This window comes from Bombina bombina, chromosome 3 (genome assembly GCF_027579735.1).
Source record: "Bombina bombina isolate aBomBom1 chromosome 3, aBomBom1.pri, whole genome shotgun sequence".
NCBI lineage: Eukaryota > Metazoa > Chordata > Amphibia > Anura > Bombinatoridae > Bombina > Bombina bombina.
In genome coordinates this window covers 573,121,466-573,148,965 of record NC_069501.1, presented here as the reverse complement: position 1 = coordinate 573,148,965, position 27,500 = coordinate 573,121,466, and the positions used below count along the sequence as shown (strand labels likewise).

General features: G+C 36.8%; 1 protein-coding gene across 1 annotated transcript in view; it reads left to right on the top strand.

Moving 5' to 3' along the window:
• The window catches only part of GRIK3 (glutamate ionotropic receptor kainate type subunit 3), a 934,988-nt gene that overhangs the window by 664,317 nt on the left and 243,171 nt on the right, over window positions 1-27,500 (top strand). The window contains exon 10 of the mRNA XM_053707131.1: window positions 1,821-2,024. Coding sequence (XP_053563106.1) covers window positions 1,821-2,024 — 204 coding nt within the window. The remainder of the gene's footprint in view (window positions 1-1,820; window positions 2,025-27,500) is intronic.

Here is a 27,500-nt window from a genome sequence, read left to right as displayed (position 1 = left end):
TAAAACTTCACTATAATTAAAATAATTTCCTAAATTAGCTACAATTAACTACAATTAAATAAAATAAAATAAAGTATGAAAACCCCCACTAAATTACAGAAAAAAAATAAAATAATTACAAGAATTCTAAACTAATTACACCTAATCTAATCCCCCTAATAAAACAAAAAAGCCCCCCAAAATAATAAAAATCCCTACCCTATACTAAATTACAATTTACAAATAGCCCTTAAAAGGGCTTTTTGCGGGGCATTGCCCCAAAGTAATCAGCTAGATCGGGTTTAATTGCAGTGATGTCTGTCCACCTGCTCAGAGCAGGCAGACAGATTATGCTTCATAACTGCTGTAGGCTCGCCAGAAACACGGGCCCTCAAGCTCCATTCGGAACTTGATAAACGGGCCTCTTAGTATGAATCTTGGCATAAGGAACTTACAATCTAATTAAAGCACCTGATTCACAGTAACCTTTTCAATGTTACTTGAAACCTAGGAATGAGATTCACTATTATTTCAAAGTTTATCTTTTTAATACAACTACTGCTTATTTGTGCTTTCAAAATATATTTCATTTAAGGCCAGAATGCAAGTGGAGCGCAAAATATCCCTTTTATGAAAGTGATATTTTCACTCCACTGAGTTATACCAGCGCTCGCTAATGTGCGCTGGTGTTACAAGTTGACAGCAATGCAAACACAAGTCACTGGGAAGCATGGTGCTCACAAGAGCGGGTTTCCTTAAACTCCAATGGGATCCTCGTTCTCATGCTGTGAAACATGGCATGAGAACTAGCGCAGCAAAGGTGGGTGAGTTGCGCAGCAATGGCAGCAAAGAGTAAATAGATATGTATATGACTATTTATATGTATATTTATGTGTTAATATGTGTTTATATACATAATAACTCATAAATATATAAGTATTTAAAGTGAATGTCAATTTTGATGAATCAGTGCCCGGTTTTTAATAATCCTTTAATTCGTCTAAATTGACAATTCACTCGTTTTCTTCAAAAACTTACCTTTTAATCCTGGCAGCTGCTCCAGCGATTCATCCTGCCATCAGAAGCCTCTGCAGATGTCAGAAATGACCAATCCGGCTTCCTCCAATCACTGCTTTCCCCCAGGGGAATCTTGGCCTGATGCAACGCCCCGATTGGAGGAAGCCGGATTCGTCATTTTGGACCCGCAAAGGTGGATTGCGATGGGCGGAGGAAGTGCTGGAGCGGCTGCCAGGAATAAAAAGTAAGTTTTTAATTCATTAAAATTGACCTTCACGTTAAGCATATATATATATATATATATTTACTGGGAACACACAGTTCCCATTAACTGCAATGTAAAGGATCTTTTCAGTGCCATTTTTTTTCTAACACCCTACAGCCACCGACTTTAGCCCCCAAAAATGTTCAGAAAGCTACTTATTTTTTTTTAAAGTTTTTTTTTAAAGTTTAGGGGCATTTGGTGGGTATTTAACAAATTAACCAGAGATCTGATCTCTGGTTTATTTTATAAGCGGTACTTGCAAATGCAAGCTCACAGTAACAATAACCAGCCACTTGTAATGGCTGATTATTTATCGCGTAACCGCAAACAGACAAATTTGGCTATTTGTAGGCGCGCAATAAATTACCACTCCGCTTGTAATCTAGCCCTTATTTTTTTAACTGATAGAAGTACTTCTCATTTATTTTCATACTTATTCTTATATGAACCCTGCCATTAATAAATGACAAACAGCTTGAACATATTTAAAATGTGATGTCTGACATTTGAAAAGGTTTTTAAATTAATTGCTATGGGATTTGTATATTTTGCTTTCCAGGAGGAGCCTTATGTGATGTTTAAGAAGTCAGACACACCTCTTTTTGGCAAGGACCGTTTTGAGGGCTTTTGTATTGACCTTCTGCATGAAATATCCACTACTCTTGGGTTTACATATGACATTCGTTTGGTTGAAGATGGAAAATATGGATCACAGGATGAAAAGGGCCAGTGGAATGGTTTAGTCAAAGAGCTCATTGACCATGTAAGAGAAAACATTTTTTTTTATAAATATACATTGATTTTATGGTGTACAGATACATTGATTTGAACCAAGGTGGTCAAGCTCTATTTCTCAAGTTTGGTAATCAGACCAGGGTTCCAGAATCTCTCTGCTTGATCTCCAGTAGATTGATTAAAAGTAACTCAACTAACTTTTACAGGAAGATTATGAAACAATTGTGTACCCTGGGCTGACACTGGATAACAGCATTCTTAACCTATCTTTATAAACCTGTCTGCTCAGGGGTGGACTGATCAGCCGGGCACATAGGACCTGGACCGAGGGGCCCCACAAATGGCATCTCCATGGCTCCTGGTATACTTCTTAAGCTTTGGCTGACATCTGCCTTATCAGTAAATAAGCAGTTAAGTTTGGGTTTAGTGGGGGCCCTGGCACCAGTCTAGGGGCCTTGTGCCTGGATGTGGATTTTATTGCTCGAGGGGCTTTAGATTAGGGAGGGCCTTGTCGGGGGTCTGTCACTGTGAGGGCCATAGAGTGTGGGGTCTGGCCCTGGAGGTTGGGAGGCATGGTGGGGGCAGGGAGTCTACCATGTTCATTTGTCAACATTTCCATACATTTCAGTCAGTGTGAGACAGTGGGGCCCTTCCCTAATTTTTGATCATGGCCCTGATTGGTCTCAGTCCGCCCCTGTGTCTGCTGGTTTCTACTTTATGATTTAGGTATTTACAAGTGAAACAAGCATTTTCTTATGCAAATTGCTAAAGGGACAGTAAACTCAAAATTAAACTTAAATTATTTGGATAAAGTGTACCATTTGAAACTTTCCAGTTTATTTCTGTTATCAATTTTGCTTCATTCTCTTAGTATCCTTTGTGAATCCTAGGTGAGCGCAGGAGCAGTTTTTACAAAAATATGTATCACAATGTTGTTGCAAATACTGTTGCCATAGAGGGCCAAAGACATGTGCACGCTCCTAAATTCTTATTAGCCTACCTAGATTTACTCTTCAGCAAAGAATTCTAAGAGAATAAAGCTAATTTGATAATAGAAGTAAATTGGTAAGTTGTTTAAAATTGCATGTTCTGTCTGAATTATAAACGTTTAATTTTGACTTTACTGTCACTTTAATGTAATCAACTTCCGTAGATCCCATAGCCACTTAAGAAATACTGTTAGTTTTCCATGACATGAGTTTGGATTCTTCTTATTTTTATTATTGTTATTCCAGGGAAAAGCAAGACATTTGGTAAATAAGAGTTCTAGCATATACCTGTTTAAATATAAATTATATTTTTGTAAGATAAAAGTTAACTTTACATGCTACACATTTAAAGGGGCATTGTACACTAAATTATTCTTTGCATAAATATTTTGTAGATGATCCATTTATATAGCCCATCAGTTTGTTTTTTTTGTAAAAATGTATAGTTTTGCTTATTTTTAAATAACATTGTGCTGATTTTCAGAATCCTAACCAAGCCCTGAAGTTGTAGATGTATACGGATGTATACAGACTTCAGATTGATTCTGTTTGTATAATGAGTATTTTCATAGGCAGGGGATGGGGGGAGGGTCTGCTATCAGCCCCTTTCAGTGGGTGTCCCAGCCTAACCTTATTAACAGTGCTAAACTTGGAGTTTCTAAGTAAGATTTTTAGATCGGTATCTATGCATATTCTTCTTTATAGTAGTGTCTATTACATGCAGTTATATGAAAATTGGTGTATACTGTCCCTTTAATAAAGAGTTGGTAATGTATGGACATATCCATTGTATACACAATAAAGTGAATCCAGGCCTCTTTTAGGTGTTACTTAAAATAAATAGAGATAATTACAAAATATTAAGTATCTGTGCTATACTTGATTTAATAAAATGAACTACATTTCAGTAATAAATGCATAATATTATGTCAAAGATATTTTCATTTTCTTTGGAAAATAAGATTGTGAAAAAAGCTAAAAGCCATATGACAGGCTTTTAGCTTTTGCAGTTAATGTTATTTTAAACATTTTAAAATTCATAACAAAATAACCATGAAATGTATGATTAGTCCGCAATAATACTATGTAATAAAAATGGTTATACATCTTCAGCGTATAATATCTTCAGAGGTAAACAGAAACTTAAATATCAAATGTGCTTCATTCTTTTGATATCCTTTGTTAAAGAGCAGGCTAAGAAGCAGTTTGTACTAATGGGAGTAACCTGAACAGATCTGATTAACCAATGACAAGAGGCATTTATGTGCTGTCACCAATCATTATCTAATTCTCAGAAGTGCATTGCTACTTCTGAGCCTACCAAGTTATGCTCTCCAACAAAGGATACCAAGAGAATGAAGAAAATGTGATATCAGAAGTAAAAAGTTGGAAAGATGTTTAAGATTCAATCTTGAAAGCTTCATTTTGACTTTAGTTTCCCTTTAAATCCCCCAAACCCCTGAGAGATTATTGTTTATCATTGATGACACCACTACATGTATCACAAATGGCAGCATCCATATCTCTGGGAGTTTTTTTCTGCTTTCACATATTTATGGTACCAGTAATCAATATCATTAGTTTGTATCTAGTATCTTTGTAAATGTATCTACAATGTAAAAACACAATCATCAACAATATAACTGTACATTCACTTGTATATTTCTTTCCTTTTAACAGTAGTTACAGAATAAATTTCACATTAATAATCAATGCAATTAAATGTTATTTGGTTTTAAGTTGAATTAATAATGTGAACAGAATAAAATAATCTTAGTATTTATCATACCAATAACATACAATATATTCAACATAATATTAGAATAATGGAATACTGTACTATACATTTTTGTACTTATGCAACATTAACAACATTGTAAAATATTAATATGAATTCTCTTAGTATATTTTAATTAAATATATTTTGTATCTGGAGGAACCTATACTTTTTTTAGCAGAAAAGTACAACCAAAAATAAACATATATGCTCCTCACAAAGCTCTAATAAAATATTAAAATGACAATCAAGTTATAGTACTTGTTCTCAAATCTTTGTATGTGTAATGTATAAAAACTATAATAAATCTATAATAATGTCTGAATGCCAAAAATGTCAAGCATTATTAAATGGTATCAATTATATCAGCATGTCTGCATTTAAGCTATTTTATCTTCTTGCTAAACATTTTTAAAATTTGTCAAATAATAATATTTTGAAATGGATAAGGTCTGATTTTAACATTATTATTATGATGATGTCATGTGTCATATTATGTTTGATATCATGGGGCCCAATAATTTAAAATTCTTCAGAATAGCAAGAAATATCATGACGGCTCTCACATGAGCAGACTTCATGGAATAATCTAAGAAAAAAGGGACTCAACCAGGAATGCCTGGCGAGTCTTAAGAAAGTAATGAATTTCAATAAAATGCAGATTCTCACAGGGGAGAATGAATATATAAGGAGCACCCAGTAAGGATAAAAACATTTTTGGGAAAGCACATACAAATCAAAATACAAGGTTCTCAGTGTAATTTACTCTGAGACATCTTGAAAAATGCTGCACCAGCTGAAACGCGTCGATGGATTGTTTCTAAGTCTCTTTTGTATGAAGACACAAGATCACAGAGCACTCTGGAAAACTTTTGAAGTCTAATCTAGTGGATACTCTAACAGTGTGATTTGTTGGCAACATTGTATCTCTCAAGTTTAAAGTTCCCACTGGCTATTCCCGGTAATCCAGCTTCCCGATTGGCCGAAAAAATTACCACGTGACCCGGAACTAACAACGGCATGATCTGAGAGAAACGCCAAACCGTAAGGGTAAACCGGAGGGTCTAGACGTGCAAACATTGTAGCTGAGAGGAAGTAGAGAAACCAGCATCTAGAGGTTTCGCATTCTGGGTAAGTTTTATACTCGAGGAGCTTCTCTGAATATTAGAACATTCACACAGAATCAGAACAATCCACTTATCCTTTCATACCCACACCCACTAAAGATACAAGACGCAAGATATATTATCTGTTGCTGTTTTTATGAAGATATTACACATGAAGATTGTTTTACTAACGAATAACTGTCCTCACCACTTTGGACTGAACCTTTTTTGCAAGGTCTGATCCATATATAGACCTAGCATTTGGATCTCTCCTTTTAGATATATGGCCATTTAGTATTCGCTTGTAATTTTAACCACCGGTGCTTTTTTAAATTGTAGTGTTTTAATAAACCATTTGTTTTATTTCCTGTTCAATATTGTTTATATTGCATTTGTGTATAATTGTACACCTGATGTTATTGCAACCTCACCTCAGTAGCTTGTCATAAGCGCGCCCCTTTATTTTTGTGTTCATTTTTATACATAGAGGCCTATTTATGAAATGTCTGTCGGACCTGATCTGACAGTGTGGATCAGGTCCGACAGACATCGCTGAATGCGGAGAGCTGCTGGTGCAACGCCGCCCCCTGCAGACTCGCCGCCAGCAGGGAGGTGTCAATCAACCCGATCATACTTGTTCGGGTTGAATTGTGGCGATTTCTGTCCGCCTCATCAGAGCAGGCGGATAGGGTTATGGAGCAGCGGTCTTTGGACCGCTGCTGCTGTTTCTGGCGAGTCTGAAGACTCGCCAGAAACACCGGCCCCTAAGCTCCATTCGGAGCTTGATAAATGGGCCTCTTAGAGTTCTCCTGGAATTGTTCTCTTTTAGGGCTGCATAGCTGAGTTATTTCAGGGTGTTTTTGCGCATTTATGTATCATCTAATGTTTGATATCATGGGGCCCAATAATTTAAAATTCTTCAGAATAGCAAGAAATATCTTGACAGCCCTCACATAAGCAGACTACATTGAATAATCTAAGAAAAAACTAATTCAACCAGGAATGCCTGGTGAGTATTGAGAAAGTAATACATTTCAATAGAATGCAGATTCTCACAGGGCAGAATAATTATACACGGAGCACCCAGTAAGGATATAAACATTTTTGGTAAATAACACATACAATTCAAATGACAAGGTTCTCAGTGTAATTTTCTCTGCATTTGCTTTTAGTGTCTCAAACATGTCTTTCTCCTGTTAAGTGTAGTCAGTCCACGGGTCATCATTACTTCTGGGATATTAACTCCTCCCCAACAGGAAGTGCAAGAGGATCACCCAAGCAGAGCTGCTATATAGCTCCTCCCCTCTACGTCACACCCAGTCATTCTCTTGCACCCAACTAATAGATAGGATGTGTGAGAGGACTGTGGTGATTATACTTAGTTTTATATCTTCAATCAAAAGTTTGTTATTTTAAAACAGCACCGGAGTGTGTTGTTCCTTCTCAGGTAGAATTTGAAGAAGAATCTACCTGAGTTTTTGGATGATTTTAGCCGGCGTAGCTAAAATTAATTTTGCTGTTCTCGGCCATTCTGAGGAGTGAGGTAAACTTCAGATCAGGGGACAGCGGGCAGGTTCACCTGCAAAGAGGTATGTTGCAGTATATTATTTTCTGAGGAATGGAATTGACTGAGAAAATACTGCCAATACCGATATAATGTAAGTTCAGCCTTAAATGCAGTAGTAGCAACTGGTATCAGGCTGTTTATGTATATATGTGTACACTTCAGTATTCTGGGGAATGGCACTTCTCTGGGTAATACTATATGCATATAATTTTTAGCCTAACTTGCAGTGGGAACGTCTAGCAACAGGCTGTTTAATGACATTTCATGTTATTTGATTTTAAACGTTTTTGCTGGCATGCTAAATTGTTTAATTATCTGAGGTACTGGGTGAAAAATTGTTTTTGGGCACTGTTTTTCCACTTGGCTGTCGTTTATTTTAATTTAAGACAGTTTACTGAACTTCCCTCACTGCTGTGGGTGAGGGGGAGGGGCCTATTTTGGCGCTTTTGCTACGCATCAAAAATTCAGTCAAAAGTCTGTTTCTCTTCCTGCATGATCCGGATCGTCTCTACAGAGCTCAAGGGTTTTCAAAAATTGTTTTGAGGGAGGTAATCACTCACAGCAGACCTGTGAGATTGTGCTTTGACTGTGATAAAAAACGTTTATATTTTGTACATTTTTTTCTGCTATTAAGGGTTAGTTATCCATTGCTAATGGGGGCAATCCTTTGCTAAATTTATGCCTTTACCGGGAAAAATCTGATTTTTATAATTTTTCCGGTTCCTTATTATTAAACTGTCATAATTTTTTTCTGTGCTTCTTAAAGGCACAGTGCGTGATATTGTAACGCCGAGTACTTCAGGGCGGCCATTACAAATCACACTACAGGACATGGCTAATGTTATGACTGAAGTTTTGTCTAAATTACCAGAACTTAGAGGTAAGCGAGATCACTCTGGGGTGAGAACAGAGTGCGCTGATAATATTAGGGCCATGTCAGATACAGCGTCACAATTTGCAGAACATGAGGACGGAGAGCTTCATTCTGCGGGTGACGGATCTGATCCAAATAAACTGGATTCAGACATTTCAAATTTTAAGTTTAAGCTGGAAAACCTCCGTGTATTACTAGGGGAGGTCTTAGCGGCTCTGAATGATTGTAACACAGTTGCAATACCAGAGAAAATGTGTAGGTTGGATAAATATTTTGCGGTACCGTCGAGTACTGACGTTTTTCCAATACCTAAGAGACTTACTGAAATTGTTACTAAGGAGTGGGATAGACCCGGTGTGCCTTTCTCACCCCCTCCTATATTCAGAAAGATGTTTCCAATAGACGCCACCACACGGGACTTATGGCAAACGGTCCCTAAGGTGGAGGGAGCAGTTTCTACTTTAGCTAAGCGTACCACTATCCCGGTGGAGGATAGCTGCGCCTTTTCAGATCCAATGGATAAAAAGTTAGAGGGTTACCTTAAGAAAATGTTTGTTCAACAAGGTTTTATATTGCAACCCCTTGCATGCATTGCGCCTGTCACGGCTGCAGCAGCATTTTGGTTTGAGTCTCTGGAAGAGACCCTTGAATCAGCTCCATTAGATGAGATTACACACAAGCTTAAAACCCTTAAGCTAGCTAATTCATTTATTTCTGATGCCGTAGTACACTTAACTAAACTTACGGCTAAGAATTCCGGATTCGCCATTCAGGCACGCAGAGCGCTGTGGCTAAAATCCTGGTCAGCTGATGTTACTTCTAAATCTAAATTACTTAACATACCTTTCAAAGGGCAGACCTTATTCGGGCCCGGTTTGAAGGAAATTATCGCTGACATTACAGGAGGTAAAGGCCATGCCCTGCCTCAAGACAGAGCCAAACCTAGGGCTAGACAGTCTAATTTTCGTGCCTTTCGTAACTTCAAGGCAGGAGCAGCATCAACTTCCTCTGCACCTAAACAGGAAGGAGCTGTTGCTCGCTACAGACAAGGCTGGAAACCTAACCAGTCCTGGAACAAGGGCAAGCAGGCCAGAAAACCTGCTGCTGCCCCTAAGACAGCATGAAGTGAGGGCCCCCGATCCGGGAACGGATCTAGTGGGGGGCAGACTCTCTCTCTTTGCCCAGGCTTGGGCAAGAGATGTCCAGGATCCCTGGGCGTTAGAGATCATATCTCAGGGATATCTTCTGGACTTCAAAGCCTCTCCCCCAAAAGGGAGATTTCATCTTTCAAGGTTGTCAACAAACCAGATAAAGAAAGAGGCGTTTCTACGCTGTGTACAAGATCTTTTACTAATGGGAGTGATCCATCCGGTTCCGCGGTCGGAACATGGACAAGGGTTTTACTCAAATCTGTTTGTGGTTCCCAAGAAAGAAGGAACCTTCAGACCAATCTTGGATTTAAAGATCCTAAACAAATTCCTAAGAGTTCCATCGTTCAAAATGGAAACTATTCGGACAATTTTACCCATGATCCAAAAGGGTCAGTACATGACCACAGTGGATTTAAAGGATGCCTACCTTCATATACCGATTCACAAAGATCATTACCGGTATCTAAGGTTTGCCTTCCAAGACAGGCATTACCAGTTTGTAGCTCTTCCATTCGGGTTGGCTACGGCTCCAAGAATCTTCACAAAGGTTCTGGGCTCTCTTCTGGCGGTGCTAAGACCGCAAGGAATTTCGGTGGCTCCGTACCTAGACGACATACTGATACAAGCGTCAAGCTTTCAAACTGCCAGGTCTCATACAAAGTTAGTACTGGCATTTCTAAGGTCGCATGGGTGGAAGGTGAACGAAGAAAAGAGTTCTCTCTTACCACTCACAAGGGTTCCCTTCTTGGGGACTCTTATAGATTCTGTAGAAATGAAGATTTACCTGACAGAAGACAGGTTAACAAAGCTTCAAAATGCTTGCCGTGTCCTTCATTCCATTCAACACCCGTCAGTGGCTCAATGCATGGAGGTAATCGGCTTATTGGTAGCGGCAATGGACATAGTACCCTTTGCACGCCTACATCTCAGACCGCTGCAATTGTGCATGCTAAGTCAGTGGAATGGGGATTACTCAGATTTGTCCCCTACTCTGAATCTGGATCAAGAGACCAGAAATTCTCTTCTATGGTGGCTTTCTCGGCCACATCTGTCCAGGGGGATGCCATTCAGCAGACCAGATTGGACAATTGTAACAACAGACGCCAGCCTACTAGGTTGGGGCGCTGTCTGGAATTCCCTGAAGGCTCAGGGATCATGGACTCAGGAGGAGAGTCTCCTTCCAATAAACATTCTGGAATTGAGAGCAGTTCTCAATGCCCTTCTGGCTTGGCCTCAGTTAACAACTCGGGGGTTCATCAGGTTTCAGTCGGACAACATCACGACTGTAGCTTACATCAACCATCAAGGAGGGACAAGAAGCTCCCTAGCGATGATGGAAGTATCAAAGATAATTCGCTGGGCAGAGTCTCACTCTTGCCACCTGTCAGCGATCCACATTCCTGGAGTGGAGAACTGGGAGGCGGATTTCCTAAGTCGTCAGACTTTTCATCCGGGGGAGTGGGAACTTCATCCGGAGATCTTTGCCCAAATACTTCGACTTTGGGGCAAACCAGAGATAGATCTGATGGCGTCTCGCCAGAACGCCAAGCTTCCTTGTTACGGGTCCAGGTCCAGGGACCCGGGAGCAGTCCTGGTAGATGCTTTGACAGCACCTTGGACCTTCGGGATGGCCTATGTGTTTCCATCCTTCCCGATGCTTCCTCGATTGATTGCCAGGATCAAACAGGAGAGAGCATCGGTGATTCTGATAGCGCCTGCGTGGCCACGCAGGACCTGGTATGCAGATCTAGTGGACATGTCATCCTGTCCACCTTGGTCTCTGCCTCTGAGACAGGACCTTCTAATTCAGGGTCCTTTCAAACATCAAAATCTAATTTCTCTGAAGCTGACTGCTTGGAAATTGAACGCTTGATTTTATCAAAGCGTGGTTTTTCGGAGTCAGTTATTGATACCTTAATACAGGCTAGGAAGCCTGTTACCAGAAAGATTTACCATAAAATATGGCGTAAATACTTACATTGGTGCGAATCCAAGAGTTACTCATGGAGTAAGGTTAGGATTCCTAGGATATTGTCTTTTCTACAAGAAGGTTTAGAAAAGGGTTTATCTGCTAGTTCCTTAAAGGGACAGATCTCAGCTCTGTCCATTCTTTTACACAAGCGTCTGTCAGAAGTTCCAGACGTTCAGGCTTTTTGCCAGGCTTTGGCCAGGATTAAGCCTGTGTTTAAAACTGTTGCTCCACCATGGAGCTTAAATTTAGTTCTTAACGTTTTACAGGGTGTTCCGTTTGAACCCCTTCATTCCATTGATATCAAGCTGTTATCTTGGAAAGTTCTGTTTTTGATGGCTATTTCCTCGGCTCGTAGAGTCTCTGAGTTATCAGCCTTACATTGTGATTCTCCGTATCTGATTTTTCATTCAGATAAGGTAGTTCTGCGTACTAAACCTGGGTTTTTGCCTAAGGTTGTCACTAACAAGAATATCAATCAAGAGATTGTTGTGCCATCATTGTGTCCTAACCCTTCTTCAAAGAAGGAACGACTTCTGCACAATCTAGATGTAGTCCGTGCCCTGAAATTTTATTTGCAGGCAACTAAAGATTTTCGCCAAACTTCTTCCCTGTTTGTCGTTTATTCTGGACAGAGGAGAGGTCAAAAAGCTTCTGCTACCTCTCTCTCTTTTTGGCTTCGTAGCATAATACGTTTAGCCTATGAGACTGCTGGACAGCAGCCTCCTGAAAGAATTACAGCTCATTCCACTAGAGCTGTGGCTTCCACTTGGGCCTTTAAGAACGAGGCCTCTGTTGAACAGATTTGCAAGGCTGCAACTTGGTCTTCTCTTCATACTTTTTCCAAATTTTACAAATTTGACACTTTTGCTTCTTCGGAGGCTGTTTTTGGGAGAAAGGTTCTTCAGGCAGTGGTCCCTTCCGTATAAGATCCTGCCTGTCCCTCCCGTCATCCGTGTACTTTAGCTTTGGTATTGGTATCCCAGAAGTAATGATGACCCGTGGACTGACTACACTTAACAGGAGAAAACATAATTTATGCTTACCTGATAAATTCCTTTCTCCTGTAGTGTAGTCAGTCCACGGCCCGCCCTGTTTTTATGGCAGGTCTAAATTTTTTAATTATACTCCAGTCACCACTGCACCCTATAGTTTCTCCTTTCTCGTTTGGTTCTCGGTCGAATGACTGGGTGTGACGTAGAGGGGAGGAGCTATATAGCAGCTCTGCTTGGGTGATCCTCTTGCACTTCCTGTTGGGGAGGAGTTAATATCCCAGAAGTAATGATGACCCGTGGACTGACTACACTACAGGAGAAAGGAATTTATCAGGTAAGCATAAATTATGTTTTTTCATTCACTTTATTAAGCACAATGTATATTTTAAAATAATATCTGCAGCCTATATTTGTGAAACAAAACTGCAAGACATACAGGAGTAATATGCTTAGAAAATGTGTATTCCAATTGCGGAGATTTACCATATACACCCAAGGAACACCCATGTTTACAAAGCCAAAAAACTTATTTCACAATAGAAAAATAAAGAACTCTTAAAATGTTGATATCTTCTTTACAGTTTCAACTTTGCTTTAATAAATTTCCACTTCCTTAAATAGAAACTTTACTATTTATATTAAGACATTTTTTTCTGTGTAATTTAAAGGGACATTAAACCCCAAACTTTTCTTTCACGATTCAGGTAGAGAATACAATTTTAAACAACATTCCAATTTACTTCTATTATCTAATTTGCTTCATTCTTTAGATATCCTTTGTTGAAGAAATAGCAATGCACATGGGTGAGCCAATCACACGAGGCATCTATGTGCAGCCACCAATCAGCAGCTGTGGAAGCTTATTTCGATATGCTTTTCAGCAATTAATATCAAGAGAATGAAGCAAATAAGATAATAAAAGTAAATTAGAAAGTTGTTTAAAATTGCTCTTTCTTAAGAAAGAAATTTTTTTAGTTTCATGTCCCTTTAATTACAATTTGTATGGCATAATGTTAACTCACATTTTGCTGTATATTTTGAGCACTTTGGATTAGTACAACGTTTTATTAGACATGTGCATTCATTTCATTATGAATGCACATTCGCTAATAAAAAAAAAAAAAAAGATATTTGTCTTCTTATAATGAAATGAATATCCAAACAAATGCAGCACAAAATTTAAAGAAATGAAGGAATAATGCTGAATTTGGAAGTATTCCTGTGTTTCCTTTGAATAGTTAAAAATACAATTGCTTATGTCATTAGTAATTTGAATAAACATGCCATAAAAAAATCTCCCAGTTGGTGAGAAGTTTTAAATTCTTATTTAGAAGACATATAATTAAAAAGAAAAGTAGCATCTTGTCACAATTCATTGCAGTAGCTGTAACAAAAGGCCAAAATGAAAAAAAAAAAGATGTTATTATTTCACTGTTTTCTAACACTTGTACTTAACAATGTATTTAACCCATGAAAAGGGTTTAAACACATAATCAAAGTCAGCTCCACAGCAGAAATGCAGGGAGCTAGATTATTATTGATGACTAGGCACATATGGCTTTTGCCATTGGCCTGAAAGATATATTTATCTAGTACATTGCTGCCCTGGAGCTGACTTTAACAATGCGTTTAACTGCTTTGCATGAGTTAAACCCATGAATATAGGCAAGCAATAGTGCAATAATAAAATGTTATTACATATATTAAAGCATTTTTTCCCCTTTTTTTTTTGTCCATTTAAGACAAGTGTTACCTATCTTGGTTTCAAAATTGAAGCTATAAGAGTGCATTACAGGATTTGTTTTCATAGAACTTTTTGTGTATTTTTATTTAACACAATTCAGACACTATTGCAATCTGATAAAGTTTTCTGTGTGAAACCTTTTTAATGTACTCTGTTTATTAAATTGCATTAAAATGATTAGCATTAAAAGATATTTTCCTGTGTATGGAATTGACACTTTAGGTTTAAGTTAACCATTTGGTTTCCAGAGATGGCTGCAATGCATTGAAACCCGCTATGACATTTTAAAGTATCTGAAATGCCTCATACCATGCAAAGTATAATTTTACTAATAATGTACAACAGTCACAGTCACTGAATGGATTTGAAATTTGGCAGGGAGATAACTCATTAGGTCTCTGGGGTCATCTGAAAAATAATCAGTTATTCTACAGATGTTTCCCTTCGAAGTCCAAGTAATATGAATTTAGTGGGAATTTTGTGCTGCTTAAAAATCAGATTATAAAAAGATTTTAGAGACCTATTTTTCCACACTGACAAATAGTCATTGGTTTAAAAATAGTGACTAAAAAAACTTCACAGCTATAACAATGAATATATTTAAATGGATTTCATAGGCTCCATGTACTAAGCAACATAAGCTGCTCCAGAGCTCTTGCAGGGCAGGTTCGCACGTGCAAGCTTGCTTTCCGCAATGTAAGAAGAAGTGGTCATTAGACCGCTGCTTTTTACCCTCTTTTCCACCTCTGAGTTGGTGAAGACAACTCACCCAAACTTGCTCACTCTCTTTCATACAATAGGTCACACTAGAGAAGGGGCGAGCTTTATACTCTCATTTGAGCATGTAATGATACAACGGACAGTGAATGAACAGGATACGCAGTCCATATGCCGAGAAGGCCTTATAATACATGGAGCCCTATTTTCACATTGTTACGTTGTTATGTACTTGTTACGCATACATTTTGCAGGAAGACTTATGGCCTCTCATGTTTGCACTGGTAGTTGAAAGTAAACTTATCGCTTGAGCAAAAGAATCAGGCGTACGTATATCTGGAGGTCAGATAACACAACCTCGCTGACTCCCTTTACCTATAAATTTTAATGGGATGCATTATAAAAGCCTTTTCTTTTTATTGCTTATGCGATAACCAGAGGGTGTTCTAACCCAACTGCACTAAATCCGAAGGTGCATTACGAATTATGCAAAAAAAGTTAATCATTATAAAACAATAAATATGAAAGATAAAGAAAAGAACACTTGGGATAAAGATGATTTAGATACCCTAAAAATACTCAGAGAACTAGACCCACACAAACTGACAGGGATACTAATAACACCAACATTGAATTAGAAGATCTAATGGATTTGAGTATACATGAAATTGAAGATGAAATTACACATAGTAAATTTAAGCGCCCTTCCTTGTTTAATCCCACTCATACTCAGGGGGATTACATTCCAGTGTTCAATGCAATTCTCACAGAAGAGCTAAATAATTACTTTGACTCAGGGATGTATAATAAGAAATTCAAATTTAGGGATAATTTAAAAATCCAGGAGAGACAGTTTCTAAATAGATTGAAAAATGATCATCAATTAGTCATTAAACAGGCAGATAAAGGGGGAGGGATCATAGTTCAAAATAGAGAAGATTATTTATGTGAAGCGAATCGACTACTTAATGACAACAGCACATACACCAAATTAACAAAAGACCCCATGCTAGAATATAATAAGAACTTATTCAATATGCTGATGGTAGCCAAAAATGAGGGAATACTGAAGAATGATGAATTCGGATTCATATATAACCCCCATCCAAAAATTCCGATCTTTTACCATATCCCCAAGATCCATAAGGATCCCCTCAGACCACCAGGCTGGCCGATCATTTCCGGCATTGAATCGATTTCAAGCAACTTATCCACATATATAGACTCATCAGATCCTATATTAAAGACACCGTAGACATTATTTTACAACTAGAAGGTATGTATTGGAATGAGGAATATATGTGGATTACTTGCGATGTTACAGCCTTATACACCAATATTCCCCATGAGAAAGGAAATGAGGCTTTTAATCACATAGGAAAAGACAGTGGTATGTCCATGAAACATTTAGGTTTTATAGAAAATAGCATTAGGTTCATTCTGTGCAACAATTACTTTAATTTTGATGGAACTTTTTATAGACACCCCAATGGCACCATCATATGCCAATATCTACTTGGCTTATTTGGAGAACCTAATGGTGTGGGACAATAACCCTTTTGCAAGTAATATAGTCAAATATCTTAGATATATTGATGATATTATTATTGTATGGCGAGGAGATACACATAGCCCAAGATTTTGTCAAACACATGAACAACAATCAACACAATTTGACATTTACAGGAAAAATGTCTAGGGAAAAGATTGAATTTTTGGATGTTGAGTTTTTTGTTGATCATGTGTCAAACTCGGTAATGGTAAGGAACTATAGAAAACCAACAGATAGTAATGGTTTCCTGAATGCCAATAGTGGACATATGAGAACATGGAAACAAAATATCCCGTTTGGACAGTTCCGCAGAATCCGGCGGAACTGCACAAAATTGGATGGTTATAATGAAGAAGCTGATGTCCTTGAGAAAACGGTTTTAGAGAAAGAATATGATAGTAAGCTGGTTAGTGAAGCTAGAGAGAAAAATGTGCTATGGGAAAGTAAATGTTTACTAGATTGTGGTAGTGATAATACCATTAGATTAATTACCACATATAATGAGGGGGTGGGATTTATTGAAAAGATCCTACATAGACATTGCGGTATTCTGAGGGCTGATCCCATTCTAAAGGATGTTACTGAGTAAAAACCCAAGATAGTTTTTAAAAAGTATCAGAATCTTAAAAATCTATTAGCTCCATCGAAACTCAAAGAATCCACATTAGAGAAAAGAAACAAGTCTGGCACCCTAGATCAATGGGTTTTGGGAAAACCAGGGACATATAAATATGGTCGCAAAAATTGCTGTATGTGTCCCCTTTTGTGGAATTGTGATTCTATTATGAACTGGAATCACACAAAAACTGTACCTATTACTTCCAGAGGTACCTGCCAATCCACATATGTAGTCTACGGCCTTACCTGTAGCTGTGAAAGTATCTACATAGGTAGAACCAAAAGGAAAATAAAAAGAAGATGCTATGAGCACATCAATAATATTGAAATAGCATTAAAAACGCATAGTGTGTCCGAAAACTTTAGAATTCATCATAGGCAGGACCCGAGTAGCTTAGTATACTTGAAGCAGTACCTTCGGTATAAATCCACACTAAATGTTAATTACCCTAAGGAACAAAGAAACAAAATAGATACAAGAATTAGATAGTCTTACCCCAAAAGGACTCAATATAGATTTAGATTTTCAAGCCTTTATGTTGTGATAGGTTAAATATGCTTGAAGTAGAGGCAGGTAGTGTGGGAGCTGTATAGCATATGAGTAAAACCCGTGATGTGGGTCATCTATTTATTTATTCAAATGGTGTTGAAGTTGAGTGTAGATTTAAAACACATCATGTGAATGTATATTAATTTAATTTTTAGTGTGCAAGATCTATGATTCAATAAGTGATTTTATAATTTTGCCATATGTGTAAAATATATATGTATATTAATCAATTGAGCATTGAATAAGAATGAATTTATTTTTCCATTTTAACTTTGTAGGTTTATATAGAGATTTGTAATATTAAAGTTGATATATTTAGTTTTAGATTGTTCTTAATATTTATGGATTGCTATGAAAGACTGAACTTGTATCATTTGTTTGTATCATACAAAACTAATATACATGCACGATACGCATGGCTAGTGGGCGTGTGAAGAAGCAGACAGTAGATTGGTGCTGGTCATGGCTAAGAGGAGGGGCCAACCGTACTCAAAAGAGGAAACCCGCAAACATAGAAATCAGTGTCCAGAGTCTTGACAAAGTCCGCAGAAGTCGGACAAAACACGTAGACTGGGACAAAGCTACAGACATGACTGCTACTTCAAGGGATAAAAAGACTTACCTCGATATTGCAGGTGACGGACTTCACACGCTAAAGGTGTACAGAGGTGGAAGCAGAATCAGCTGTTCAGAAACCAGAAATTACAGACTGTGTGTCGTTCTAAAGGCGTTGTTATTTTAATCTTCTTGTAAGTGCAACTTATTATATGCTCAGAGTAAAGATATTAAATATTTTACCTTGAGTCGTGGTTGCGCTCTTTTTGTTTGTTTTGTTTCCAATATAAATATATATATATATATATATGTTTGTGAGTGTGTTTATACATATATATATATATATATATATATATATATATATATATATATATATATATATATATATATATATATATATGTGTGTATAAAAATGTATATATTAGTGTAATATTTTATTTTAATACGTTTTACAAGGGTTTTGTGAAACTCTTTATTTTAACCCTTTACTTCATGCATGAGGTCACGCTAATTCTTCAAGGGTATTTTCAGTGAGGTCGCAATATCCATTGAAAGTATAGGGTGCACTAAAGGGATGGTGCTTCTGCTAAACCTTCTTTTTGTACCATGGACTTGTATTATCAATTTATGGGCTAATTTTAGTGCGGTACAGAGATAAAGATATGGCACCCTGTGCTATCATTAGTGCTTCACTTGACGTCTTGGCCCATGTGTTTACGATTGTGATCACCATTAACAAATAAAAAAGATTGGAATAATGGCACATGTGTAATGGATTTAATCATCACAGCTGTAAACATAGAAAAGGACAAGCCTCCATGAATACGAAAAGCATGTTAATTTTGCAACAACAAAAAAGAACCCTTGTCTATTAAATGTTATAATGTTAATTTAATCAGCATCATATTACAAACATCAGAACTTTATTAACTTATTGCAAAATGTTCTGGTTCTAGAGAGAGCAAACAGTTCAAAGATGTAAAATTTGCTGTTTTTCTAATCTTCTCTATCTATAATAAAATGAAATATTTTGAAGTAATTCATGCAATTTCACATACAATCAAAGATCTTCAGTATGTACACATGAAAAAAGAAACTGTTAAGGAGTACGTTCAAAATTATATTTTTATTGGAAATAAAACTAAAATTAATTTTAATGGATGCAATGTCTGTTTTTTGCAAGAGCTATCATTATTAACGTTATAAAAACATGTCTCCATGGCAACAAGCACTAGTGCTAATCATGCTTTGATTGGTCAACTTTGATGCTCCTCCAATTTTCTGATTTTTAATGGATTTTTAATCATAGTAGACTGCATTAGGGTTGTGTGACTTTTAGAAACTAACTTGTCCCCATCAGCGCCTTAAAAAGAAAAAAAAACACCAGTTGCTTTGGTTTATAAACTATAGTACATTTGTACTCATAATGGATATTTAAATTTGAAAGGACATTGAAGGAACTTTTAAACACATTTTATTTAATTAATTCAAGAGTACATTTTACTTGTCATTTATCTATCTGCATTGCAGTCTGAAAAGAATTGATGTTAAAGTTTACCAAAAATGCTTCTAATAAAAGCTATAGCTGTTTCAAATGTGTATTTAAGTATGCACCGTGCACCAGTATTTTTAACACAGCACTTGATCAGAGAACCTAAAGGTGCTTGTATCATCTGGTAATGACTATGAATATTTAAAATGCTGGTGCACTAAGATTATCCAGCTATACATCACATGCACGTGCAGAGAAAAATGTTACCACTAAAACCGTAATAACTTGTACCAGAAGCATTTTTGCAAATACATGTTTCTATTAAACTATGTAATTCATCTATGTGCATTTAATATGTCCCTTTAATATGCTTCCACCAATGCAGCTGTCATACCTGTAGCTGTCTCTATTATTAGCAGCTATGCCTTAGTATCAGTTGAACACGTGTGTTCCTTGGTACCGTTTTATATTTTTGTTTATACTTTTTATGCAAAAATAAAAGGTTTACTGCTCTTTTATAGGCACAATTACATCCTTGTGTGTTCTGCATCTTTCTTAAAGACAATTTAAAGAGAAATCAGTCAAAAACATCTAAATTATTTTTGATGACAGATAAAAAGCAATACATCACTCAAGTCTGTGCAATCCATTTTACCATATAGCTGAGACTTAATGAATCATAGGTAACACATTAATGACATTTCAGTATTGATTTTTTGGTTCACATTCTTGTTCACATTTGGTTGAATATGCTTCTGAATATACTTCATTTTCCTACATTGTCCATTTTTATAGCATTGTTATATATTTATTTTAACTTGTTTCCATTGAGATTTTAATGAATTTATTTAAATGTTTCTGTTTCTCTTATACTGTAAGTCTCTTCTTAAAACTGAGCCAACAAACAGAGCTGCTAAAATTGTCTAAACAACTAAAAAGGTCTTTATTAAACTAAGTAGACTGCTATCAATGAGACAAAAGAAAGAATAATCGTAGAATCAGTGGCACTTATTTGAATTTTAATATATAATATACAGAGGGCCAGATTACAAGTGGGGCGTTAAATATCACGTTCATGAAAACGATATTTGTGCTCCACTGTGTAATACCAGTGCACGTTAATGTGCGCAGGTATTACAAGTTCACAGCAATGTGAATGCGACCTCGTGTTTGCATTGCTGGGAAGCATTGCACTCACGAGAGCGCACTTCCATAGGCTCCTATGGGATCCTCGTTCTGATGCTGTCAGAGACGGCATCAGAACTTCAGCGCAGCGAAGGGGGTTAGTTAGTAGCGCAGTGATGGCAGCAATTTTAAATATATATGTATATTCTTATATACATACTAGTTGATAAGCCTGCCCAGAGGGCAGTCTATGTGCAACCCCCCAAGCTACAAAAAATTATAAAAGTAAAAATACTGAAAAAAACAAAGCTATCCAAAATAATAAAATTAAACCTAAACTAATACCCCTATAAAAATAAAAAATTCCCCCAAAATAAAAACACCCCCTAATATAATACTAAACTACCAATAGCCCTTAAAAGGGCTTTTTGTAGGGCATTGCCCTAATGAAATCAGCTCTTTTACATAACAGTAAAACCCCCACCCACCAAAACCCCCCAAAATAAAAAAAACTAACACTAATAAACCTAAACTACCCATTGCCCCTAAAGGGGCATTTGTATGGGCATTTCCCTTAAAAGGGCATTCAGCCCTTTTTCACCACCCTTAAAAGGGCATTCCGCTCTTTTTGAAATTGCCCAATGAACCCTAATCTAAAAAAACAAAACCCCCCAAAAATAAAAAATAAAACTCACACCTAAGCCCCAAATAGGTACTCACGGTTTCAGCAGTCCGGTGGAGAAGGTCTTCTTCCAGGCGGGTCCATCATCTTCATTCACAGCGAAGGCAGTGTGGAGCAGAGGTCCGGAGCGGTCTTCCCAGATGTGGCGATCCTCGTGGTGGTCATCTGTGGTGGCGTTGGCGGTCCACGGTGGCGGCGGTGGTCCTCAGCGGCATGGAGGCTCCTCTTCATCTGATGTTCGTCGTATACTGAATATTGAATGCAAGGAACCACAATCAATTTGGGGTACCTTGCATTCCTATTGGCTGAATTTTTCAAAACAGCCAATAGCATTAGAGCTACTGAAATCCCATTGGCTGTTCAAATCAGCCAATAAGATTTCAGTAGCTCTAATCCTATTGGCTGTTTTGAAAAATTCATCCAATAGGAATGCAAGGTACCCCAAATTGATTGCGGTACCTTGCATTCAATATTCAGTATACAACAGACATCAGATAAAGAGGAGCCTCCATCCCGCAGAGGACCGCCGAAGCTGCCACAGATGACCACCGCCGAGGGAAGAAGACCTTCTCCGCCGGACTTCTGAAACCGTGAGTACCTATTTGGGGCTTTAGTGTAAGGTTTTTTGTTTTTTTGTTTGTTTTTTTCGGGTTCTTTGGGCAATTTCAAAAAGAGCTGAATGCCCCTTTAAGGGCAGTGAAAAAGAGCTGAATGCCCTTTTAAGGGCAATGCCCATGCAAATGCCTCTTTAGGGGCAATAGGTAGTTTAGGTTTATTAGTGTTAGTTTTTTTATTTTGGGGGGTTTGGTGGGTTGGGGTTTTACTGTTAGGGGGGACTTTATTTTTAATGTAAAAGAGCTTATTTCTTTAGGGCAATGCCCTACAAAAAGCCCTTTTAAGGGCTATTGGTAGTTTATTCTACATTGACATGTATTTTTTTTTAAATGTAATTACGGGGTTAATTAAGGTGTTAGGTTAGGGGCTTAGTCACTGAAGTAGTTTTTTGCATTGTGGGGGTTGGCGGTTTAGGAGTTGATAGGTAAATTAGGTTTAATGCGTTTTGGGGGTTTGACGGATTAAGGGTTAATAATTTTATTGGGTATTTTTTTTTTTTCTTAATACTTTGTGTGGGTGGTTAGTTTATTTTTTTCTTAGTAGTTCGTACGGGCGGTTCTTTTTTTTTTTAAAATACTTATTGTGGGCGGATAGGTTTTTTTTTTATTACTTATTGCTGACGGTTCGTTTTTTTTTTTTAATACTTATTGCGGGTGGTTATTTTTTTTTTTTGTAATGCTCCGTTTGCCTTCGCTGCATCCCGGTGGATTCTGAAAATGGCAAGGTGGTTAAAGAATCCACCCTGCCATTTTCGGAATAGATACATTTCTTTTAAAAAATGATAAAATACTTGAATGTAATAAAGCATACATACAAAAAATATGTGTATGTATATTCCTGAGTCCCACGCCTCTAAAACATCTGTGATGAGTGATAAACAAAATAACATATAAAGAGAAAAAAATTAAAAGAAGTAAATATTAAAGCGTAAAATACAGTGCAGATATTGTGCAATATCGAATTTTTCTGTGTTATATATACACATAGATTATTTTCACAAATAGTGTCTGTGATGAATTGATATTTAGTAATGAGATAAAAAGTCTCAAATCCAGTGTTTCAGATTCTTGATAAAAACCCAAAAGACTGGCTATTCACTGTGGGCTGCTCCACTTGATACCACTGGTACGGAGATATGGTCTGTATGAGAAACAAAAGAAAGGAAGGGGCACCTCATAGCGTAGGCATATATCAAATAAAAGGCAATGTTGCAAATGGTGGAAAATCCCTTACATTTGATATTGGCACCAACTGCTGGGGTGCAATAAAGGCAGGCTGGTGTTCACAGCGGTCAACTTGCTGTTTCACAGGTAATGGTATCACCGGATTCAGATCCTTCTGGATGCCGTCTCCTTCCCTGTAATGCAGCTATCCTTTAGTGTGGCGTGATTCACTTGATAGTGTGGCGCAGGAAGTCCACTGTGTTTATTGATCCGTTATTTCTTTCCAGGGAAAACTGTTCAAGGAGAAATAAACACATCTATTTCCAGGGTGGGAAATAATTATTATATATGACTATATAAATATATATGTATATAAGTATATACATGTGTATATAAATATATATATATATATATATATATATATATATATATATATATATATATATATATATATATATATATATATATATATATATATATATATATATATATATATATATATATATATATATATATATATATATATATACAGGGAACACACAGTTCCCATGGACCGCAATGTAAGGCAATTTTCAGTGCAGTTTTTTTTTCTAACGCCCCACTCTCACCAACTTTAGCCCCAAAATTCTGCCCATTTATGGCTGCATGTTAAATAACCAGCCATTGCAAGTGGTACCTTTACATAGATGTTAATGGGGACTGTGTTTTTACTGTAAATATATATGTATATGTTTATAAACTTATATATTTATGTGTTAATATGTGTATATACACATATAAACATGTAAATATATATGAATATATACATATACATATATATTTTTATTTTGCTGTCCAACACTGCTCAAATGATCCCCTGCACTGCACTATGTGCTTTTCTGTGTCTGATAGCATGAGTACAAGGCTCCCATTGGAGCCTATGGAAGCGTGCTCTTGTCAGCGCAAGGCTTCCAGGTACATTGCGCCTTACTTGTAATACCAGCGCATATTTACGTGCACTGGTATTACTGAGTGAAACGCAAATATTACGCTTGCAAAAGCACAATATTGCGCTCCTCTCATAATCTACGACTATATGTTTCTAGTAGACAGTAGTAAATCAGTACTCTGAGTTGCTGGCAAGAGTTGGTGAACACTTTCAAATATTGTAAAAAAAAAAAAATTATACATGTTGATAGACAATTCTTTTATTCTAAACAACTTTGACATGATGTGAAACATTTTTAAAACAAATCAGTTATTAATGTTTTCAAATCCTACATTACGGTTGTTTACATTCGACAAAAGAATGTTTGAATATTTGAGCCATCTGAGGTTTGGTTTTCACATCATTTTAATTAATTCAATGTAACATTCTAATGTTGATTCTTAAAGCAGTGAAATCTAGCTTTCAAGTGTTAATTCTTCCTATTTTATATTTATATTTCAGATTCAAAACTAATATTTGAATATAATGGAAAATATGACATTCAGAGGCATATTTAATATCCAACCTGAATGTCATATTTAACATTTGGCACAAATTGCCCAGTTAAAATAATCTGTAAAACTTTCTTTAACAAAATATTGCCATAGTCATTCTAAAAATACATTCAAAATTGGCATTTGAATGTCATGGGTGAAATATTTAATTTAGAAATGTTGATAAAGAATGAAATATGTCAATTCCTGGTGGTTGGCAGTATAGGGTTAAAAATTGTTCTGCATGCGTCCGGCAGATAGAGGTTAATCAATCACTAATATTTGTGCTTCACAATTAAATGAGCTTATTATCTACCTCTGTAGACAAGTCCTTAAAGCTTCATCTGTTGTATCACAAACTGGAGCCGATATACTGAATTCTGTAGTCATATTGAAGAATGAGGGGCCGATGAAACATTGTGCAGGCGGACATGATATGCTGTAGAGAATCATGTCCGCAGCACATTGATAAATGCAGACAGCATACACTGTTGGTATTTATCATTGCACAAGCATTTCTCGTGAATTGCTTGTGCAATACCGCCCCTCTGCACATTCGCCAGCAGGGGGTGTCAATCATCCCTATCGTATCCGATCAGAGTGATTGCTGTCCGCCACTTCAGAGGTGGCAGACGAGTTAACGAGCAGCAGTCTTATGACCGCTGCTTCTTAACTTATGTTTCCGGCGAGCCTGAAGGTTCGCACGGAAACTGCTGCATTTGCAGCATAATAAATCAGCCCCTATGTGTCCAATTTCAGTCCTTGTGAGCCACAAAGTTCCTAGTACTTCGTTATTTATGTGCATTTAGCTTATTCAAGGAATGTAAACATAAATAATTTAAACAGAGAAATTTGGATACCCTGCCATATAAATTCTATGTGGCATAAGAAGTGCATATGTATTGTACTATGGGTTTGATGAAACTATGGTTCCATATATAGTCATAAAAGAAGACGCAATTCAGGTACACACTGTAATAAGTTTAACAGTTAGTTATATAGTTGCACTAACAAAACTTTGGTGAAAACAGGAGCTTTTTAATGATGTTGCTACCAAAAATTTAAATGGATATCAGGAATGAGCCATCTTGTACGTCATATTTAAAGGGACATGAAACCCAAATTTTTTCTTTCGTGATTTAGAAAGCATGCAATTTTAAACAACTTTCTAATTTACTTCTATTATCTAATTTGCTTCATTCTCTTGATATTCTTTGCTTAAAAGCATATCTAGATATGCTCAGTAGCTGCTGATTGGTGGCTTCACATAGATGCCTCGTGTGATTGGCTCACCCATGTGCATTGCTATTTTTCAATAAAGGATATCTAAAAAAGTAAGCAAATTGGATAATGGAAGTAAATTGGAAAGTTGTTTAAAATTGTATTCTCTGTCTGAATCATGAAAGAAAAGTTCTGGGTTTAGTGTCCCTTTAAAGGGATTAGTTCACAAATATGGCCTAGATTACAAGTGGAGCTATACATTCACAGTGCTGTTGAATGCTAGCTGCCCTTAATGTAAATCAATAGTGCTATTTGAATGTAAAAAGTTATCGCTCAAAAGACTCATGCACGCTAACATATGGAGGTCGGATAACGTGGCCTTGCTAACTGCATGTCCCCTTAGACCTTCTATGAAGCAAGGTAAAAAAAGCCATTTTTTTTTTTTACTCGAGCTAACCTGAAGGTGAACAAGGCCAATTGTGCTAAAGCCGAAGGTGCTTTAGGAAGACTTCATATACCTGTATAATTCACTTAGAAGAAAATGTTCTTTGTCTAAATAGATATATATAGAAATATATATTTAGAAAATAGAAAGAACATTTTCTTCAAGTATTTCTATTTAAAAAAAAACATAAGAAAAAAATATAAAAAATTGTCTAAAAATAATATTGCATATTTGAAGTGTGTATATATATATTTATGTATGTATATATATATATATATATATATATATATATATATATATATATATATATATATATATATATACAGTCGTATGCAAAAGCACCCCTGACAATTTCCATGATTTTAATTTATAAATAATTGGGTGTTTGGATCAGCAATTTCATTTTGATCTATCAAATAACTGAAGGACACTTTAATATTTCAGTAGTGAAATGAGGTTTATTGGATTAACAGAAAATGTACAATATGCATCAAAACGAAATTAGACAGGTGCATACATTTCGGCAACCTTGTCATTTTGTTGATTTGAATACCTGTAACTACCTAGCACTGATTAATTGGAACACACAATTGGTTTGGTGAGCCCATTAAGCCTTGAACTTCATAGACAGGTGCATCCAATCATGAGAAAAGGTATTTAAGGTGTTGTTCTCTTTGACTCTCCTCTGAAGAGTGGCAACATGGGGGCCTCAAAACAACTCTCAAATGACCTGAAAACAAAGATTCTTCAACATTATGGTTTAGGGGAAGGCTAGAAAAAGCTATTGCAGTGATTTAAGCTGTCAGTGTCCACTGTGAGGAACATAGTGCGGAAATGAAAGACCCCAGGCATAGTTCTTGTTAAGGCCAGAAGTAAAATATTGGAGAGGCAAAGGCAAAAGTTGGCAAGAATGGTCAAAAACAGCCCACAGACCACCTCCAAAGACCTACAACATCATCTTGCTGCAGATGGTGTCACTGTGCATCCATCAACAATTCAGTGTATGGGAGAGTGATGCGGAAGAAGCCTTTTCTGCACACACGCCACAAACAGAGTAGCTTGAGGTATGCAAACACACCTTTGGACAAGCCAGCTTCATTTTGGAAGAAGGTGCTGTGGACTGATGAAACAAAGAT